At 39.1% G+C, this 19,986-nt stretch overlaps 3 protein-coding genes and 1 long non-coding RNA gene across 4 annotated transcripts; 1 reads left to right on the forward strand and 3 right to left on the reverse strand.

Annotated features, from left to right (window-relative positions):
• Positions 1 to 669: 669 nt before the first annotated feature.
• On the reverse strand, positions 670 to 3,523 carry LOC110750243 (Tetratricopeptide repeat (TPR)-like superfamily protein). The gene is made up of 2 exons (XM_021950542.2): positions 1,878 to 3,523; positions 670 to 1,141 (listed from the first exon to the last, which is right to left on the reverse strand). Exons 1-2 carry the CDS (start codon positions 3,195 to 3,197, stop codon positions 968 to 970), a joined length of 1,494 nt encoding a protein of 497 aa, XP_021806234.1. The 5' UTR covers positions 3,198 to 3,523; the 3' UTR covers positions 670 to 967.
• Positions 3,524 to 4,389: 866 nt separating this feature from the next.
• On the reverse strand, positions 4,390 to 6,203 carry MORF3 (plastid developmental protein DAG). Its single transcript, XM_021950585.2, has 4 exons — positions 5,750 to 6,203; positions 5,573 to 5,670; positions 5,037 to 5,102; positions 4,390 to 4,928 (listed from the first exon to the last, which is right to left on the reverse strand). The coding sequence occupies exons 1-4, from the start codon at positions 6,118 to 6,120 to the stop codon at positions 4,660 to 4,662; spliced, it is 804 nt and encodes a 267-aa protein (XP_021806277.1). The 5' UTR covers positions 6,121 to 6,203; the 3' UTR covers positions 4,390 to 4,659.
• A 240-nt stretch (positions 6,204 to 6,443) lies between these two features.
• Positions 6,444 to 7,317, forward strand: LOC110750287 (uncharacterized). Its single transcript, XR_002525707.2, has 2 exons — positions 6,444 to 6,835; positions 6,923 to 7,317. It is a non-coding gene; the product is annotated as an uncharacterized LOC110750287 (long non-coding RNA).
• A 5,880-nt stretch (positions 7,318 to 13,197) lies between these two features.
• LOC110750303 (exopolygalacturonase-like) lies at positions 13,198 to 15,505 on the reverse strand. Its single transcript, XM_021950602.2, has 5 exons — positions 15,158 to 15,505; positions 14,733 to 15,044; positions 14,331 to 14,620; positions 13,956 to 14,181; positions 13,198 to 13,802 (listed from the first exon to the last, which is right to left on the reverse strand). Exons 1-5 carry the CDS (start codon positions 15,368 to 15,370, stop codon positions 13,572 to 13,574), a joined length of 1,272 nt encoding a protein of 423 aa, XP_021806294.1. The 5' UTR covers positions 15,371 to 15,505; the 3' UTR covers positions 13,198 to 13,571.
• Between the last annotated feature and the right edge of the window lie 4,481 nt (positions 15,506 to 19,986).

Below are 19,986 nucleotides of genomic sequence, written 5' to 3' on the forward strand. Positions count from 1 at the left end.
TTTGGAAGAAGCAGCAGCTCTGCATCAGCTGGCTGGTTGGGTACTGGCAGAAACTTAAATGTCTCTTTGTTTATGCTCAGAGGCTCAGAGTGGCTTTGAAATTGGGAAAAATCATGATCGTAACATAACAGCATCAAACAAGACAAAAGCATTTGAAAGAATGGTCCTTTTTCTTTCTTCCCAACTGGGTGTGGTGGTGGGTGATCTTCAAATCAGGGCTGGAATCTTTTCACATTATTTTATTTTATTTTATAAACAATTCCCTTGTACATATGGTGGTGGGTGACCTTCAAATCAGAGCTTCTTCAATCCTCATGATTTTGATCAAATCTAAGGAACTAGTTGCACATATTTTATATGTACATATGCATGCAAGTTGCAAAGCGGCATTATTCATCCACTTCTGAGTGCCGACTTTTCTACTCTCAGGAAAGTACAAATAAAATTACGCATTATCTCATAAATAAGATTGCAACAATTTTGACCAAAAAGAGAGAAAAGATTGCAACATGGTTCTGCAACAAATTAAAGTTCCACTCAACAGAAGCAGAATCTATGCTGCCGTCTATTTGGACGCTTGATTGAGAGTGCCAAGCATGCCCATGGTTCTGAGAAAGAAGAGAAACAGAAAAGAAAAGAAAAGACCAAATGATAACAGGACTCACCAGATCAACAAACAAATAATAGCACGAGTGCCTCCCTCACATTTGGAAGACAAGGTACATTGCAATTCAATCTTTCAATTCCAACACCACTCTCAAGTAAGTACCAAAGAACCATTTCCAAATTCCAGTCACAAGCAACAGAAGAAACGGAATACATCAACATACACGTGAAACTATCGGGAAGGCCAAGTATCAAGTAAAATATTATAATTCCCCAGAAATCTATCATGGTAACAGGGGAGGGGAGAGGGCATCAATCAACCCAAATGAATGAACTAGTATTATCAAGTTTCAAAAATCCTCTAGTCTGCCATTTGTGTCAAGCGGTGAATGGTGCTTCTTGCAACCCTGTTACTAGGATCAAACTTCAGAACTGTCCTCAGATCCTCTGCCCCAAGTCTGTACTTTTCCATACTTTCATACAAGAGCGCACGCTGTACGAGAACAGATACGTTTGCATCATCTTGTTCTAGAACCTGCAGAGGGATGAACATATCTATGAACTCTCTTCTATGGAGAAATAAAGAAGGAAAACATAATCTCATCAAGTTTAAACTGATCAACAGCCTTGATAAGCAGAAAAAGTAATTGTAAATACTGAATGTGTACTGTGTCTAGCAGAGCCAACGAGCCATACATCTACATGCACTGCTGAACTGATTGGGACCGTTTGAAAACATTTCTTTTACTACATCAATCTAACATGTTCAATAAAAAAAAGCTAGAGAAAAGGAAAATGCTATTTTAGTTTGAAAGAAACAGGTGAAGAACAGGGTGGGCGGGTGCCCGGGGGCCATCAACAAGGCCAAAATAGCAAGTCTGACTTTTAGTTGGTCTCTAAGTAGGGATGGCTAATACGTAAACTTGTTGCGCTAATTCTCCCTTTTCTTTTGACTTTCAAGAGGAGTTCAACTAGGATCTGCTCTTCACCCTATCCCACCCCATGCAAAATTGAGATAAGGCTACGAGCAAGTATTTAACTAATATTCCTTTTCTGCAACCATTTCCTTGCCAGCTTATTGCTAATTAAAAATAGCCAGCTTATTCAAGTAGCTTATACAGATGTGCAGCTCTTACAACTTTAGGCCAACAGCATTAACAAGGAAATTTTTAATCGCAAAAATTGACAACTTGAAATGTGCATAAATTGTAGAATGTAAAGGAAATTTTTAAGATACCTAAACAGATTAAAAAGTAAAGCAATCAAGATACCTTTGTGCAGTCTGCCACGGCCTTTTTATACTCTCCTACTTCTTTGTAACATGAAGCCCTGCTTGACAAGACCTCTGCAACAGCAGAGCTATCAGCTGATTTCTCAAGAAGAACTACAGCCCAAGAAAGCCACTTAATAGCATCAGGATACTGCCCTTGCTTGTAATTATCCATTCCCTTGTTCTTTGCTGCTGAAGCTGACACCCCAGCAGGAGGAGGTGGAAGACCCTCAAGCTCAGTTGTCGAACCACCCACATCATGTCCTCCTCCAAACTCTGTCCCCCAGTCATCAATGTCAGAGGATTGCTGCACTCCAACTCCATTATTTTCTGTTGCAGCACCTCCAGCTGAACCCGATGATGGGACAAATAAAGTGTCGAAGGGATCACTACTAGTAGACTGAACAGGGTTCGGGTTCGGTGAAATCCCAAAATCCCCAAAGCCAGAACCCGAGTTTGATCCCATAAAACTGTTATCATTCGAGGAGAAGCCACTAGACGCAAATGTAGCAGCGGTGGTGCTTGGCTTTGGAGCATTCTGAAAATCTCCAAAAGCATCATCACTAGGAACACTACTTTTATTGTTACTTTTACTGGATGAATTTATAGTAGCCGATGGTTTTGATGCGAGATCAACCAAAGAACCAAATGGGTCTTTCTTAGAGCTCAATCCACTGCCAATTCCACCAACACCAACACTAGAACTGCCCATATTTCGCAGCGAAGGACCTCCGATGTTTGGACTCTTATTACTATTAGCATTAACGCTATTGTTAATCGTATTACTAGTATTAAACCCAGTAGAAAAACTCCCAAAATTCCCAGAAGCACCATAATTTGCACCACCACTTTTCACCGAACCATTACCAGTGGCAGGGGTGGTTTTGGGCAACGAATCGGCCACGTTTCCCATGGAAAACGAGCTCTTATTCGAAGCTGGGGTTGCATTCTTTAAAGGAACGTTGCTATTACTATTGATCTTACCACCCATTGCAGAGCTGACCAAATCTCCGAACAAATTTGGGTTTTTATTGACGACCGCAATCGGGGTGCTAGAAACCGAAGGAGCTGCGGAACCCCAACTCTTGCCGAAGATATCGCCGACCATGGAAGCTGGGGCGTTGGTTAATCCGGGTCGGACCGTCTGGGACGGAGCGGGCTGGTGAGTCCAGGAGGTGGTTTTGTTGGTCTGGGGTTGCCAGGCGGGTCTGGATTGCCCCGAAGCGGTGGAGGAAAAGGTAGAGGTTTTGTTCTTCTGGTCGTTGAGCGATTTGGGTCGGCTCGATCCGAGACCCAGATCGAAGTCGAAGTTGGAATTCATGGTTTGCGATTAAAGTTCTTTACTTTTTGTAATTTTTGGATCAAAGGAAACGAGATCAGATGCGTACCTGAGAGAAATAGAGGTTTTTGAGATCTGTAGATTCCAGAGGCAGAGGCAGAGAGAGCGAGAGAGACAGAGAGAGACAGAGAGGGGTTTGTTTTGTGCCAAATTGACTCGGAAGCTAGCTTGTCGTCAAATAATACACTGGAGAGGGGTGAGGAAGAATTAGAATATTGTTTTCATTTTCTTTTTGGTGCCAATTTGTCACCTTTCTATTTTGGGCGAGCTTTAACTGCTGAAGCCTGAAATGAGGATGGTTATTTTGTTTTCCTACCAAGTTGCAACTTACATGGCTGTTTTTTGAATCTGGCTAACCAATTGAACCACCTGCTACTTGCTACAACCTTTCTGGTGGGTTATTATATGCAATATCAAACATTATATGTGATTTAATTTTCAAAATTGCAGAGGTTGTTGTTCCAATGTTTTGTTGTGGATCAAAATATGTAAATGTATGCGGTTAATCTTGTCCTAGTTATTGGCATTTGAGTGAGGATTGAACAAGTTTGGAGCAAGTCTTGTCCCTGATTAATTAGACTTGTTTTCAAGCCAAAGCTAGACATCAAAACTTTGATTTGAAGCTCATAACCCACGTACGCATCATTTTGTGCCATATTTCAAAGTCCTACACAGGAGCAAAACCGAGCATCATTTACATATAAATCTTTGCACAGAAATTGGGATCTTTCTCTGCACAGAAATTTCACCTACTAGGTAATGAAAGAAGCAGTAGTTTTTCACATCTACCAACCGCAAGGAACAAAATGCACATACTTCCACTTCTTTCAACTGACATGAGATGGAAACTTCTCATCTCATACTCAAACAACCCACCAGTTTGTAAATTCCGTACAGAGCATGAGGAAGAAGGTGCCTTTTCTTCAACACCTACGATCCATCACGCCTCATGTTGGAGTTTCATGGTATGCCACGCATGATCATTTTTCCACTTGGCATACCGTGATTGGCCGAGGATAACAAAACAGTGCTACCCCCATTTCATACAACTGAAGTACCTTTTCCATGACGAAGTCCCAAAGCCCACTGGAGAAGAGCATACTACGAACATATGTATTTCAATATCTAATAATGTATGTAAAGAAGGCAACATACAGATTGACTTAAATAAACATGAGCCAAATACCAGATAGATTCAACAGATAATTGTAGAGTAAAAATTCATTCTAATACTCGCTGATCTTGAGTGCATAAACTCAACATAAATAAACATGAGCCAAATACCAGATAGTGTTCAAAGAAAGAAATCCCAAAATGGAGCAACAGAGATATTCACATTGCTTACTTCATAAGATTGTCGTGAAACATAGAAAATGCCAAGTTGTCATTCATCATAAGAAATATTATAGGGAGTTCTGAGAATTTGCAACTATATTTTGAATCCTTAAACATTGCCCCTGTTAAACTCTCCTTGGTTCCTGGTGGAACCTGTCCCTGTCCCTCCACCTTGGGAGGAACTTTGTGTTGTTTGCTGCACAGGCTCTCTCCTGTCCTGGCCCAAGCTCTGTCCTTGCATTGGCTCTCTCCTTTCAACCTGCATTGTCTCCCGGCGCCTATCATATCGTGGACGAGGCCTGTTTCTAGTTTGCTGTTGCCTTTCATTGTACCTATACTGTGGTCTTGGGATGACTTTCCCATCGATATATAGATCCCCTATAAGTGTTGCAGAGAAAGATAAATTAAACAAAACAAATATAATAACAATTAGCAAGGTAAAAATTGATAATTTCTAAATGAGTTTAAGTTTCGCACTCTACCCACCTCCATAATCTTTGTTGGGCACATCGAGATATGAATCCGGCAAAACCCAGAGAACACCAGGCAACCCTATTTAAGAGGAACAATAGAATAACACATCAAATTGTATATCAACGCAAAAATTGGAACCAATAGGAGCTGGAAAACCATCAAACGAAAAACAAGCGGGAAAACCATCATATTCAACCGAAAGTTACAGAGTTGAAGCCAATACAAGTCAAAAGCCACCCTTCAACCTCTTAAACTGTAAACCCTTGGTATCTAATTGTGATTCAATCAGAAAGTCATAATTCATATAGAGAACTATACTTTAACTCTTAAACCCATACTCTAAAAGAAATTCAAACAAACAACCATAATCCATAAAAAAAGAAATGCTTTTTCAGAAGAAATAACCATACTTCATAAGAAGAGAAATGCTTTACTCCTTAAACCTTAACCCTTAGTCACTTAACACAGGAAATACCTAAAATTCATAGCAAGCCAAGCTTGAAAATCCAAACCTTAAACCCTAAAATCCAGAACCCAGAAACGATTACCTTTGACCTTCAGAGAAAGCTCTTCAGAAATCAAAGCACCAAATCCAGTATACGTCGACGTAGAAACAGAGTATATCTTCTTCTTCGCCTCCTCCTCACTAAAACCCAAGCCATCAAAATCTAAAAATATAAAAAAGGGGAAAAAACCCGAATTAAAGAAATGGGTCAAGTTGGTACCTTCCGAGAACGGTGGCTAGGGTTTTGACGTAGGAATTGATCATCTCCTCCTCGGAGGGCTTGGGGTCGTCGTACTCCATGACGATGAGCCAGTGCTCGTAGTCGCAGCCATCGAGGAGGATGGTCTCCTTGGGCGGCCGGTTACTCCAGTTTGGAGTCGCGTCGTTCAGGGGCGAGTAACCCTGCCCGGAATGTTTGGACCGGGTCGTGATGTTCACCAGGTCGGGTAGGAGCTGGGTTTGCTGTTTGTTGAGAAGAGCCACAGCGAAGCGAGAGCGAGAAGAGAAGGAGGATTTTGAGCAGGTACGAGTTGAAGCGAGGGTTCGGGTGAGGGCTAAGGCTAATGTGCGCCGGGCGGCGGCGTATGCCATTTCGCGATTTCTCTGTCGCTCTCCTGGCCTTGTGAAACTGTCGACACTCAGATGATTTCGTGAGTGACTCTGATTTTCATTTCTAAAGTTCTTCACGTGAAAACGGCGTCGTTTCGTTAAGCCAAAACCTAAAATTAAAGGACTAACCACAAAACACCTATGACGGTTTGGGGTCATTTTCAATATGGATCATGGGGTTTCAATTTCATAAATTTACATCCCAATGTTTTCAAATATGACCAATTTAAACCTTCCGTTAAATTAACCATTTGGTCAGACTTTGATTGATGACGTGTTAATTGTGGGACCTACTTACTAACAAATTCAATTTTTTATTGTATATAAAATGATAAAAAAAATATATAAAATTAGAAAAGAAAAAAAAAAAAACCTTAAAAAAACCTAGCCTTTTCCCTGCCCAGCGCCTCCTGTTCCCTACACAATCTCGCCGACGCCTACTTCCCAACCTCCGTCTCCCACCCTCTCTCCCTCCACCTTATCTCCGTCTCTCAGACCCTCCGCGACATCATTTCACTATCCTAGAAATGCTAGACCCCCAATCTCTCCGTTGACAAGCTCCGCACCCAAAGCGATGTCAATTCAATCCTCGCTCGCCTCCACTGCCACATCGTCGAGATTTTGATCAAGAGCGGCGTCCTCCTTGACGCCGACGTTAAGGTTTGCTCAGTAATTAGCAAACCAATGGCCAATCATGGTAATTATTATTCTTCCAATTTTTTGTGGGTTTATAGTAATATCAAAATATTGTAAGAGTTGGGTGATTCTCCAGATTGTATCGCAGGGATTGGGCCACCATGTGTGGTTCTGTATTTTTGTTTGTTCTTTGCGATTTTGCTGGGATGGGATTATTGCTCGGGTTGTATGGTCAGGGGTGGGGTGGATCGCGTTGTGGTTTGGTGCAACTTGGTGGGTGTGGGCGCTGGTTCAATCGTACAAGTGTAGCTTCTTGTTGGTGGTTTCCCTTAAATGATACAGGTAGTTTGTTTCAGGAATTTATCGAGACAACCAAGGATCTTGGAGTCATTTTTGGTAGCCAAATTTGATAGCATACTTGGACTTGGATTTCAAGAGATATTAGTTGGAAAGGTTGTACTTGTGTATTTCATGAGATTATGAGTTTTTGTTATGTTTGAGTCAGGTTGTGTTTTCATCAATAGGAATTCAGAGATTTTATCTTGCTATGTTTCTCAGTGGTGGAGGTGGCCGAGTTGAGGGGATGGGGAACATGGCGGGCGCTGGGCAGGAAAGGGGTTGGGAATTTTTATTTTTAATTTTTAAATTTCAGATTATTCTTATTTTATCATTTTATATAAATTTTTGTTTTAGAGATTGGTTAGAAGTGGGTCCCACAGTTGACATGTCATCAATTAACATCTGATTAAACGGTCAACTTAACAGAAGGCTTAAATTGGTCAGATTTGAAAATATTGAGGTGTAAATTGATGAAATTGAAACTAGTGGTGGGCTCGGTCTGGGTTGGTTCTGTTTTGAGCTCAACTCGGATACCGAACCATAGGCCTCAATTTGGCTAGTTTGGAAACTAGAACCAAACTATAATTGATGAAAACCGACCACTTCAGTTAACCAGACTTGGTGAGTTGGTTTTGTTTGGTTTGAGTTTTTTGACTTTCAGAGAGAGAGAGAGAAAAAAGAAATAAAAGCGATGGAGAGAGGGAGAGATGGAGAGGAGAAGAAGGAAAAAAGAAGAAGAGGGAGACGAGGAGAGGGAGTGAAGACAGACATAAGAAGAAGGAGAAAAAAAGAGAGAGAGAGAGTGACTGATGGAGACAAGACAGACGGAGAGATGGAGAGGAGATGGAGAGGGAAGAAAAAGAAAAAAGAATAAAAAAAAGAGAGAAGACAAGATGCATGAGTGTGTTGGGGGTTTAAAAAAAAATTCAGTTAGGCATGTGTGTTGGCATGCCCAACAACAAAAGCCAACTTTTTATTATTATTTTACTTCTTTAAACTATGTATTATATCAGTCCCGATCTCTTGGACCACAGGAGTCCAAGAGATTGTGGTCACCCACCGTTGAATATTAATCCAATGGTTCAAAAAAGTTTCTTAAAAGGAGTGCAAGAGTGAGTGAACCGTTGAATTTATATCCAACGGTGAGTGACCACAAATCTCTTGGACCCCTGTAGTCCAAGAGATCAGAATTGTGTATTATATATAATATATTTTTAATACCACCGGTTTGGTTTGGTTAAACCGTGGGTTTGAATATTGCAAACCGTACACCGAACCATATATTTCGATCTGGTTTGGGTTCAAACCAATGACAAAAAAAAAATTGAAAAAAAATCAAACCAACCTAAACTATCGGTTTGGTTGGGCGGTTTGACCAGGTTACCGGTCTGAATGCCAACCCTAATTGAAACCTTAGGGTCCATATTGAGAATGATCCCAAACATTCAGAAAGTCTTTTGTCGTTAGCCCTAAATTAAATTAACTTTTTTTTTTGCCCTTTTTGACAAGAGGATTATAGAAGATTTCATTTCATGTAAAAAAGAGGTGTGTGAATCTGCAAAAATGATCAAGCGATACTATCAAATAGCAATATTCGTGTAATATAGTTTTTCAAATAGTATTAGGATTATAACAAGGTTTTCAAATAGTATTAGGATTGTAACAAGGTTTTCAAATAAAAGTATCATTATAGCAAATAGTCTCGTTATATCGATATCATGTCGATATACTGCCAATACTATTACTGCCTATATTGTCTATTATTTCGATAACAAACATTCTTTTTTTGTTGTTGAGAAATTCTAGGATTGCATCAGCCAAAAAAGCCACTAGCAGGCCATTACAATAACAGAGCGGTTTAACATCAAAATTAAGACAATCTGGTGCGACTCCACTAACAATCATGCATGATTGAAGAAATTTTTTCTGAACCTTTGAACTCAATTTTGAGAATTTCCCAAACCTTCTTTGATGTTGTTGCTGAAAGTAATCTTGGAAAGAGATTTTTACGTACTCGTTGAATTAGGAACAATGCCTTGGCTTCTTTTTTCTTATTTTCCTTGTAAGTCTGCTACTTTTCTTGTGTTTCCTTTCCTGCTTTTGAAGTTTCTTGTTCCTCATACCCATCTTCTATAATATCCCAAAGATCTTGGGAGATAAATAGTCTTCATTTGAACGCTCCATGACAGGACCCGCCCCGGATTTCCTCGGAAACTGGGACGGATCCCGTCTGAATTTCCAACATCCTACAGATGCCGGGCCCACTTACTCAGAACCGAGACTTTCTACCAAAATTTTGGCAGAGTCTCCCTTGTAAACTGAACATAATCCCAAAATTTCAACCTGTTAAAACACAACAATTACAACCAAACAGCCAGCATGCGTTACACAATACATAGTGTTTACAAACAGTGGCCTCCGGCCTCACAAAACAAACCGTAACAGGGCAATAACAGAGCATATCTAATAGAATTCAACAAACAAGTAGAAAAGGGAGTTTAACTAATTTACAGAGTACAGAAGCTCTATGAAGGCTCGGAGTACTGAAGCTAGCGATTCAGGAGCGCACGACAGCTTTGCTGCTCGTTCCAGTCAACTACTGGCTGGGGGGCGCAAAACAGAGAATTGTGAGTGGACAAAACAAAGTTTAGTTCCATTTAAAACAAAGTAATATAACCCCACAGTTTAGAAAAACATGCATAAAAACCAATGCAATAGAAACCATCATATCCAATATTATATATAAAGTTTGCTCAAAACTAGAGTTAAATCTGAAAATCCATAATGAAGCTTGCAAAACAACCCATCCAAACCTTTCCTTATAATTTCTCAATATAAACTCTCGAAAATATGTGCCCAATGGCATGACCAGCGAGAAAGTATCCTCATTGAGAAAAACAGGAACAAATGAGTAGCTATATATGTATAGATTTGTATCTATGTATTATATAGGAGATATAATATATATATATATATATAACACCTAGTTGTACCGGGGAAACAATCTAATAGGGGATTGTTGACTAACCACATGTAAACCGCCCTCAAAGACCATGTGGCTAGGGATGAGTCATCCAACTGGGGGACTGACATTCTAACCCAGCACGTACGGATGAAGAATCAAGACCTATACGCCTGGAAAAGTCCTACGCGGGCAAACTACCCAATTAAGGGTCTACAGCGACACCCCGTTAAGGTATGCCCTGGGTCCTGACATTTTCAAGTATCTCACGTTTCCATTTCCAAGTTCCATTTCAGGGCAGGTACACAGGGTAGTGCTTATAACACTTCAACCCGACATTCTAAATCTCACCATTTTCCACACCTCACAACAACTTCCCGAGTACCTCTCACATATACTCAACAAGATAATACTTTCCCAAATCATATAAGTATAAGTCAAGATACTTGAAAATATCAAAACCCAAATATATATAACACTAATACTTCTTAACATATTTAATCCAATAATCAAATATATAAAATATTTCGATAACCCATTAAAACCATATGCATAAATTTTCCATCATAAAACCATGCTTATTATTTGGAAACAAAGTCCACTCACAAGTAGTCTCACACTGCTTGACCCTGTGAGAGTCTCGCCTGCTGTGTATGCGGAGTCGGATTACCTATTTCAGAATACGAGCACAATATTAAAATCAAACTCTTCGAATAAGGACTTTAAATTAAAATTCTAATTTCCCAGGTTTCAAGTAAGCATGAGGAACGAAACGTTCCTAAGGTCCAACTAAGGGTTTCGAGTGTTGGAATAGTCTCGGAAGACGCTCGGTCAACCCGGTGGTCAAATAGCTCACGGTCGGACGATTATCGTAAAACATAAACTTTAAGTTATTGAATTGGAACATCCGGGGCTCCGATTCACGATCTGCGAATTCCTACACGATCCTAGGAATACAAGGAACAACATATAAAAGCTTGGAAGTGATCCAACGGTTCTAACCTATTGAACTTGGATAACACACGTTATGTAAAATCCGTTCGGGGTTCAAACGTTATCCGAATTGAGATCCGCAACCTCCTAAGCGTTCATGACAACCTAAGTATCGCATTGGGACATAATGCCCCCAGCGCGTGGGTGTCCAAAGCGATATCGCTTCGCCGGAAAATCTCAGAATCACTGCTCAAGACTCCTACCCTAGGTAAAACACCTAATTTGGAGTCACTTTTGTTTTTGGACATATCCCAAAATATCGACGGAAGTGGCCGGAATTTCAATTTGAAAACCGGCCAAACTTAGGGTTCAAAATCGAATTTTTTAAGCTAGAAATCAGCCAAATCCTATCCAACAGGCAGCTAGAGTACAAAGAGTAGATGGATTTCCATACCTCACTCGTCGGAATCGGTGGCCGGACGGCGGAGATCGAACGGCTTGATGTTCTGTCAAAACCGATGGCTTTTCCTGCGTTTTCCGGCAGCTGACGCCGTTGACGACAGTTGGGACTGACCGGGGTGGGAAGAGGAGGCGGTGGGGGTTCGATCTTGGCCGGACCCGTGGCCGGTGGTGGTCAGCTGCGGTGGTTATGGAGGATGGGAGTTGCGGCTGAAGGAAAATTGTGAAGGGGAGGGGGTGCGCGACAGGGAAGAGAGAGAGAGAAATGAGGGCTTATTTTCTGATTTTATTACAAATTCATTTTCAGTTTATTTACGGTTTTGCCACTGGAGGTTTTTAGATCGTATCTTCTTCTTTTCAACTCCAAATTGAGCCCACTACGTGTCTACGGACTCGTCTCGGTACAACCTTTCTAAAATTACAAATCGCTGCCCCAAACTCTTCCCGGACAAAAAAGACCATTTTGCCCCTACCCGAGGGCAAAATTGGAAAATCAATTAAATTAAATTAAATTAATTAGTGAATAGTCTTATTTTGGGTCGGGATTAGAGGTGTCAAACGGGCCGTGCTGGGCCGGCCCGTCCCATTTAAACTCGTGCTTTTAACATTTTCGTGCCGTGTCGGGCCGGCCCATTTAATTTATCGGGCCGTGCCGTGCCGGCCCATTTAATAAAATCATTGATCCCGGCCCGGCCCAAAGCCCATGTCCATATTCAAACGGGCCGGGCCGGGCTCGGGCTCGTGCCATACTCGGGCCCAAGAACCAACCCATTTAATTTGAATTTTTTTCACTTGATTTTTTTTTTCCACTAGATAATTCAATTTATAAACATTAAAAATATAATTAGAGGCAAGAAATTATGAACTATTTGAAAATATTAATCAATCAAACATCCAAACAATATGAAGGGGCGGAGGGCAAAAAATATCCAACTCCACAAAGTCCACTTGAACTTTTCATCTTTAAACAACTTATTATTTTATATGTGAAGAAATGTTTTGCTTTGATTATAGGAAGCGTATATGTCATATGTATTGATTAGATATCAAGTCCAATGTTGTTTAATTAATTTGTAGTTGATATGTTTAATTAACTAAGGACCCAAGTAATTTTCCTAAAATGAAAGACATCAAATATATGTTTATGATTTTTTTTAATAAAAAAAACATATAAACAATGACATTAGATGTCAAATTATTGCATTTTGACATTTTGAGAAGAAAAAAAGAAAGCTAAATGGGCCGTGCTTGGGCTCGTGCCGTGCTTGAAGCGGGCTCGGGCCAAGCCCGGCCCATATCGGGCCATGGGCCAGCCCGGTCCATTGGACCTATTTCTTGATCCCGGCCCGGCCCAAATTTTCGTGCCGTGCCGAACACGGCACATTAATATTCGTGCTCGTGCCGTGCCGTGCCTCATTTAAACGGGCTGGGCTCGTGCCGTGCTGGGCCGGCCCGTCCCGTTTGACACCTCTAGTCGGGATGTTACACTCCAATACTCATAATTCTCACCATCAAAAATAGGCATTAGATTCTGGATATTCCCAATGGTAGAGGAATTTGAACTTGATGCCATTGCTAATCAGAGCGGTAGCGATAAGATCAAATACTGCTCTGGTACCAAATTTGTTGGGGGAATGATCACAAAACTGAAGAATAGGATGGAAATATAAAGTAAGGCAGAGAGTGTTTGTAAAATAGAGAATTATACAAACTGATTTTATTAACTTCTTTGATATCATAGCTGCCCATAACATTGGCTATTTATAATTACATTTACACCTTTACATAATAAGACACAACTCTTGAATTAATTCAAGAGATACAGATGCAACTTTTGATATCTAAAAGATGCAACTTTTGATATCTAAAAGATACAACTTCTCATATAATCAAGAGATACAACTCTTCATAAGAAACCTGTAGGAAAAGATACAACTAAGATGCATTACTTTTAACATACTTATGCATCAACCTCAGAGACACCCCAATATTAAATCTTCTTCTTAAACCCAAGATGCTCTCCTCATCATCTTCATGTACATATATACATACATATATGTAGCTAAGCAGGACAAGGGTGCTTGTCTTCAACTAGAGCAGGCGCTTAATGGCAGGCTGGTGGGTTTTGTATGCCACCAAATCCTACTTTTGCATTTTTGCATATGGAGGTGATAGGCCCGCCATTGCTGGGACCAATGTACTTCAAATTGATGTCACGAAGCTCAACATTTTTGCAAGGGAACTGGCTGCTGCAAATGAAATCCACTGCAATCTTTGATGCTGTGGTCCCTCTTATGTTAATGTAGTGAACATCACTGATCTGTACGCGCGATGGCTGCACAAAATTCAATGATAGACCGTTAAAAATTTAAGATGATAAGTCATGGGTTCGATCTCATTCAATGTACTAGAAAATTGGTAAAATTGAAGAAGGTAGTAGTTTGTGAAAAGGAGGCAGGGTGGATGAAGAGAATTAGTTAAAACAAACCTGGTTCTTGTTGCAGCCCCCTGTGCAATACTCTTGGTCAATTATGATGGGGTTCCTAACATTCTGCATGATAAGGTCCTGGAAAATCATGCTTGAGGCTCGGCTTGGGGTTGATCCTGGCCATGATTTGATTCTAATCCCGTTGTCTGTGTTCAAAAACGTTGTCTTCTTCACGATGATCCCCCTCACGTCAGTTTCATTCTGGTACTTGCCAAGGCTACCGATACTGCCATCCATAAAAATGAGCATACAAATTCAGTCATGAGACAGTTTGACATGTTATGTTGATAGACCGTGAAATATGGACTATTAACGACGTTACAATATTATAGCAAAAGGGTTTCGAAGTCATTAAGAATTGAGTTATGCATGTACCTGATGCCATGTCCAGGGCCACAGACAACATTGTTGATGGCAACGTTGGTGGATCCCTGAATCATGCCAATGCAATCATCACCAGTTCCAATGTGAACTCTGGCAATCTTGATGTTGTTGGAGTGGCTGATGTGGATGCCGTCAGTGTTGGGGCTTGTGTCAGGGGCAGAGATGTTCACTCCACGCACCCTAATGTTCTGGCTGTTAGTGAGGAAAACGTGAACTCCTTTGCTGTTAAGGGAGGTGATGCCTCGGATGACCCCATTTTTGACATCGTTAAATTTGATGCTCTGCATTATTATTTAAGTAAATTAATTAATTAAACCAATAGTTAAGGTCAGTTTCTTTCTTATGATGGTATATAATTTAGAAGTTAATTATAAATCATTAAATTAAACTTACAGCTGGGAGTGGACTGCAACTGCTGCAGCCATCAATGTTTTTCCAGGAACGTGAACCTTGCCCATCAAAGATGCCATTGCCCGTGAGGACCAAGCCCTCTACACGTTCAAACAAGAACCAGAATGGTTCTTCATACAAGGAAATATCATTCAGGCCTTTGATGGTCCCTGAAACTTGAACAACAATGGGTTTTGAGCAGTTGCATGGCCCTCCAAATATGACTGGCCCAGTCTTGAAAGTCCCTTTTGGGATTACAACCCTTGATCTCCCGGTGTGGTTGCGGCATGCTGCAATCCATGTTTGTATGAAAGCCTGCGCAATTTACAACCAAAAACCATCCATTTCTCTCATTAGACCCAAAATTTAATTATCATAATTAAGTGTACGTAATAATACTAATAATGCTAGAGTCACTAAATTTTTACAATGCTTGAATCGCCAGACCCATCAGGCTTGGCGCCATGATCCAACACGTTAAAGATTTTCTCGGTAGGATCCACTTTGTCATGGACACCCAAATTAGTGCCACGGAAAATATCGGGCACAACCAGGGTAACTGCGGTTGCGGCAGCTTGACAGGCCAGTGCAGCTAAGCACAAGATAAGAATGGCGTGGCTCGACATTCCTGCAATGGCCATGGCCCCCCCTTCAAATTCTAGGTCTTACAAACTATATATCTAGCTAAGAATGGTAAAACAAAATAAGCCTCCGGGGGAGGAGGCTGTTATGAAGATGAATTGAACTGAGGGGGAATGAATTAATTCTCTGTGTGCGTGTTATTTATAGATGCTTGTTTTCATGTAGCTAATTAAACCAAAATTGTTAATGGCAACCGCTGCTGTGTGTGAGGAGGCTCGAACTATACGGCGAAGGTTGGATTAATTAGTTTTGTCATTGTTGGTTTTTAGTTGGTTCGCCTAAAATTGGAGATATGCTTTGTGTGTGTATGCATGGTGCAATGTCGTCCTTCACTCCCTCCGTTGTAGCCTACTTCTTCTCCATTTTGCCTTCACCTCCTTTTTCATATCTTTGCCCCGCCCACCAAATTATCACCAGCATTCTACCCACCAGCATATGGCAAGATACCAAAAGCAGCAACTGAATTTGTTTTTTTCTTTTCTTTTCTCTTTTTCCTTTTGGTTAGGTTCCTACTTCTTGTTTGACTGGTCTAGATATGCTTGTTTTATAAGGATATTTTCTTTTTAGCAAAAAAAGAAAAGAGAGAGAGAGAGGATATTTTCTGAGAGTTGATGATATTTTTCTCAAGTAAAAAGGATATGATTCCCCATATTGATGATATTTTCTCAAGTTCTTGGTGAATCTGATTCCTCATTTGACCCGAAAGGACAATTAATAATTGAAGATCAATCTAAATCCGTATCAGCCGGGGATTTATTAATTTAAAACAAAATTATTTTAAGGAGATTCACTATTATACCCAAATTATAAAAAAAATCTTACATGAAATAGACTTTAGAGATACACCCAAAGCCCATTTACAACATAACAAAAAGGCTTTGAAATTCCTATAAATTACAAAACTGCCATCAATTTCTTAAAACAAGCCGAACCCCAAAATCTCATAAAGAAACCCAAAACACTCTATAGGGCATCAACATAATTTAATAATCAAAATTAAATTCAATGGACCATCTGTCATTTTTTGAGTTTTTTTTTTTGGGTTTATTTATAGAAATTAAATGGTGTAGGATTTATCTATATCACTAGTACTAAAAATGAATATATAACTAAATCTCTCATTATTTTATACTTATCATTTGATCGATTGGTTAGCAAAATAGTGTTATTGTGTTATATATAGTATGATAATCTACAAATCCTCGGTTTGGTGGAATATTCATCACATACTATTCGAGTGTATCTAAGGTCACATACATAATTCCTCTATATGATTTGGAATTTTGTAATACATTTGTTAGGATTGAAACAAGCACAAAATTAAAAATTGGCTTATTATCACAAAACGTCCATAAGGTTTACGAAACTATCAGATTGCATCCTTAATGTTTTTTTGTGTCATTCGTGGTCCTCAAGGTTAGTATGTGTGATCACAAATGGTCCATGCCGTTAGGTTCCGTCAAAAACTCCGTTAGTTTGCTGATGTGGCATATATATATATATATCACAAAACATCCCTGAGGTTCACGTGCCCATCATAAATGGTCCCTGCAATTTTTTTTAATTTTTTAATTAAAAAAAAATATATTTTAAATACATGTGACACTATATTATTGTAGATGTGGGCTCCATATATATGCCACATCAACAAACTAATGGAGTTTTAAAAAAATAATTTAAAATTAATAAAATTTAAAAATGAAAAAACTAAGGGTTTTGGGTTCATAAATGGTCCTCAAGATTAAAATCCTTCTATAAATGGTTTTTTCATTTATAAATAATTTAAAAAAGAAAACCAAAATTTTATGAATTTTAAATTAAAAAATTAAAAAATTTCGTAGGAACCATTTGTGATAGGTGTGTGAATCTCAGGGACGTTTTGTGATATATATATGTCACGTCAACAAACTAACGGAGTTTTTGATTTTAGGAATTTGTGACTGCACATACTAACCTTGAGGATCACGAGTGACACAAAAAAACGTTAAGGATTCAATCTGATAGTTTTGTAAACCTTAGGGACGTTTTGTGATAATAAGCCTTAAAATTTTATTAAAAAAAACACTATTGCCATTTCCCTAGCATGATCAAGTTGAATTAATGTCCAGTCATCCATTTCTCTATAGTCTATCCTAAATCCTGAATTGTACAATAGATTATGCAAATATTAAAACCAAACAGATATTATATATAGATCGAGAATACATGCACGAAATACGTACGTAGGTACGTACGTACTCTATTAATTACAAGCTGATCATGATGACGGGACAACTCGCTGGCATATTGACTGGCGGGAACTTTCACAGGGTCAATCTTTGTTGGATAGCCCCGGAAGTAATGTCCATTGGAAATCCAAGTAAAAAAAAAAAGAAAAAACAAAAGAAAAAGAAAAAGATACACGCTGCGCAGATATCTAGTAGTTAAAAGGATCACTAGGAGGAGAGGAAGAAAGGCTGAGTATGTTTCTTGTGTACCAAGAAAATTAAGGCTAATAGGGTCGAGGATATTTCTTGGTACCATGTTCAGTAATTAACACTCCCCCGTACATCTTTGCTGCCTCAATGCTATTAAGAACGCCGCCCTTTTTCTGATGAGGCTTCTGAGCTGGAACTTCCTCCGTCTTTACAGGCCTTCTGATCTGATGATGAGGAGGAGGAACACGATTTTGATCCATGTTGGGGTATGGATAATATTGTACCTGTTGAGGAGGAGGAAGAGGCCTAACGGTGACAGTCTTGGTGGGCAGGCCGCCATGGTACTCGTCTCTCATGGCAGGTGCTGGGAAGTATGAAACTTCTTCTGCAGGGTGGACATGACCATAAAGCACGCCATGGCAGTCTTGTATTAGGGTGTGGCGTTCTTCTGCAGGGTAGACATGACCATAAAGCACTGGCCTGCTATGACAAAACACTTTCTCCTCTCTCATGGTCATAAAGCCTTGATAAATAGCCATGCTAACTTAATTAAAAGCTGAGAATTGAAGTAGAACTAATTGACCAAGGGGAAGCTAGAGCTAGCTAGGTTTGCCTTGCCTTACTGAAACAAAGGTTAAGAGACGAGCAACATTTATAGGAGTGAGAGTCACAGAAGCTCACAAGTGGGCTTTCTGATCGATCTTGTCATTTTCTTTTGATGCTTTCCTTTTTCGTAAAATAATAAAAAATACTTCTTATACTTTAGGGTCTGTTTGTAATATCTAACTAGTAAGCAGTGAGCAATTCTGGTAAGGTTTGGCCACTAGTTACATATATATCTACTGCAGAGAACATAATGTTATGGTATTAATAACATGTTAGATGTTTTGTATTATTTTCTTCCCCTCCTATTGGAGAGTTTTGGATATATGCATTAGATTCTACTGACAAAAACAGAAGAAAAAATATTATTCGATTCAATCACTCAAGCACAAGACTGTGGACCATATAACGTTACCCTTCTTAGACATTTATCCTTTGCACCGACTGTGGACCGTATAACGTTACCAATTTGTTTTAGATCCCAACTGCCACCATCAAAGAAAAGCAATGATATATACATAATATGTATCCATGGATAACAAGGGTTGTGGATAAATCATAAGAGATTATAGATTAAACTTATAATTATCATTTTGCATTGTATTATGGGTTCTGATTTTCTCATTCCCCTTATGTCCACTTACACTCTTTTTATTTTTATTTTTTATTATAATACTTTTTACTATAACATACAAGGGAATGTAAGTGGACAAAAAAGAAGTGGGAGCATACAATTGCCAACAAAGGGAGTGTAAACGGACAAAAGAGGAGTGGAAAAATCAGCTCCTTAGACCATCTCCAACCCATGAGGCCAAACCCAAAAAATCCCAAATTATTGCCCAAAATCTCTCCCAACCCAAGAAAATGAAGGGGCCAAAATTTGGAAAAACCCAAACTTGGACCCAAATAGTAGTCCAAGTATTGCCTGGACCTAAAAAAAATTTGTGGAGTAACTGGGGCCCGCCAACAGCCCATGTGGAAGATGTTGCCTTTGTCTTGTAGTGATGTTATTTGTTTATTTTTTTATATTTTTTTATATTCTAATGTTAACTTAAATCAACGATATATATTAAATCAAAGCTATTTTAAAGGTAAAAAAAAAAGATCCAACGGTTGAAATTTAAATCCAAAGATTAAAATAATATTTTAACTTAATCTAAATTAGATCCAACCCCAAAACTCACCCCAAACTCTATAAATACCCACTCATTTCTCAAATAATCTACCAAAAATATTATATTTGTAGAATTTCAATTTTTTAAGGTCAAATTGTTCAAAAAATTAAATTATGAAGTTATTTAAAAAGATTAAATGAAGAAAAGTTATCCATAAAAAAAAATAAAATAGTCTGAAACCATTCTTAAACAATTTATTAATAAAGTTGTGAACTTAAAATTTGAGTCCGAAGGGTTGGGAGAAAAAATGATTTGAGTCCGGGCAAAACCCAAATAGTTACTTTTTGGAGGGGGAAAATTTGAGTTTAGCCCCTCATGGGTTGGAGAAGGCCTCATATCAATAGTTATTAAACTAGGTGCTTTCCAATATATTATTGATGTTATTTTCATTGGATTTAAAATTGTTTATCCCATCTTGGA

This window comes from Prunus avium, chromosome 1, assembly GCF_965620075.1.
Source record: "Prunus avium chromosome 1, drPruAviu1.hap1.1, whole genome shotgun sequence".
Lineage (NCBI taxonomy): Eukaryota > Viridiplantae > Streptophyta > Magnoliopsida > Rosales > Rosaceae > Prunus > Prunus avium.

Bases quoted from the DNA above. Each gene is read 5' to 3' on its own strand.
- LOC110750243 (XM_021950542.2), bottom strand. From the start codon at position 3,197: ATGAATTCCAACTTCGACTTCGATCTGGGTCTCGGATCGAGCCGACCC. The intron at 1,142-1,877 runs GTATCTTGATTG...ATCCCTCTGCAG, and splicing joins CCGTGGCAGACTGCACAAAG to GTTCTAGAACAAGATGATGC.
- MORF3 (XM_021950585.2), bottom strand. From the start codon at position 6,120: ATGGCATACGCCGCCGCCCGGCGCACATTAGCCTTAGCCCTCACCCGA. The intron at 5,103-5,572 runs GTAATCGTTTCT...CCTCTTAAATAG, and splicing joins GCTTTCTCTGAAGGTCAAAG to GGTTGCCTGGTGTTCTCTGG. The intron at 4,929-5,036 runs GTGGGTAGAGTG...CAACACTTATAG, and splicing joins GCCCAACAAAGATTATGGAG to GGGATCTATATATCGATGGG.
- LOC110750303 (XM_021950602.2), bottom strand. From the start codon at position 15,370: ATGGCCATTGCAGGAATGTCGAGCCACGCCATTCTTATCTTGTGCTTA. The intron at 14,621-14,732 runs GTAAGTTTAATT...ATAATAATGCAG, and splicing joins GTTGCAGTCCACTCCCAGCT to AGCATCAAATTTAACGATGT. The intron at 14,182-14,330 runs GTACATGCATAA...TATGGATGGCAG, and splicing joins GGCCCTGGACATGGCATCAG to TATCGGTAGCCTTGGCAAGT.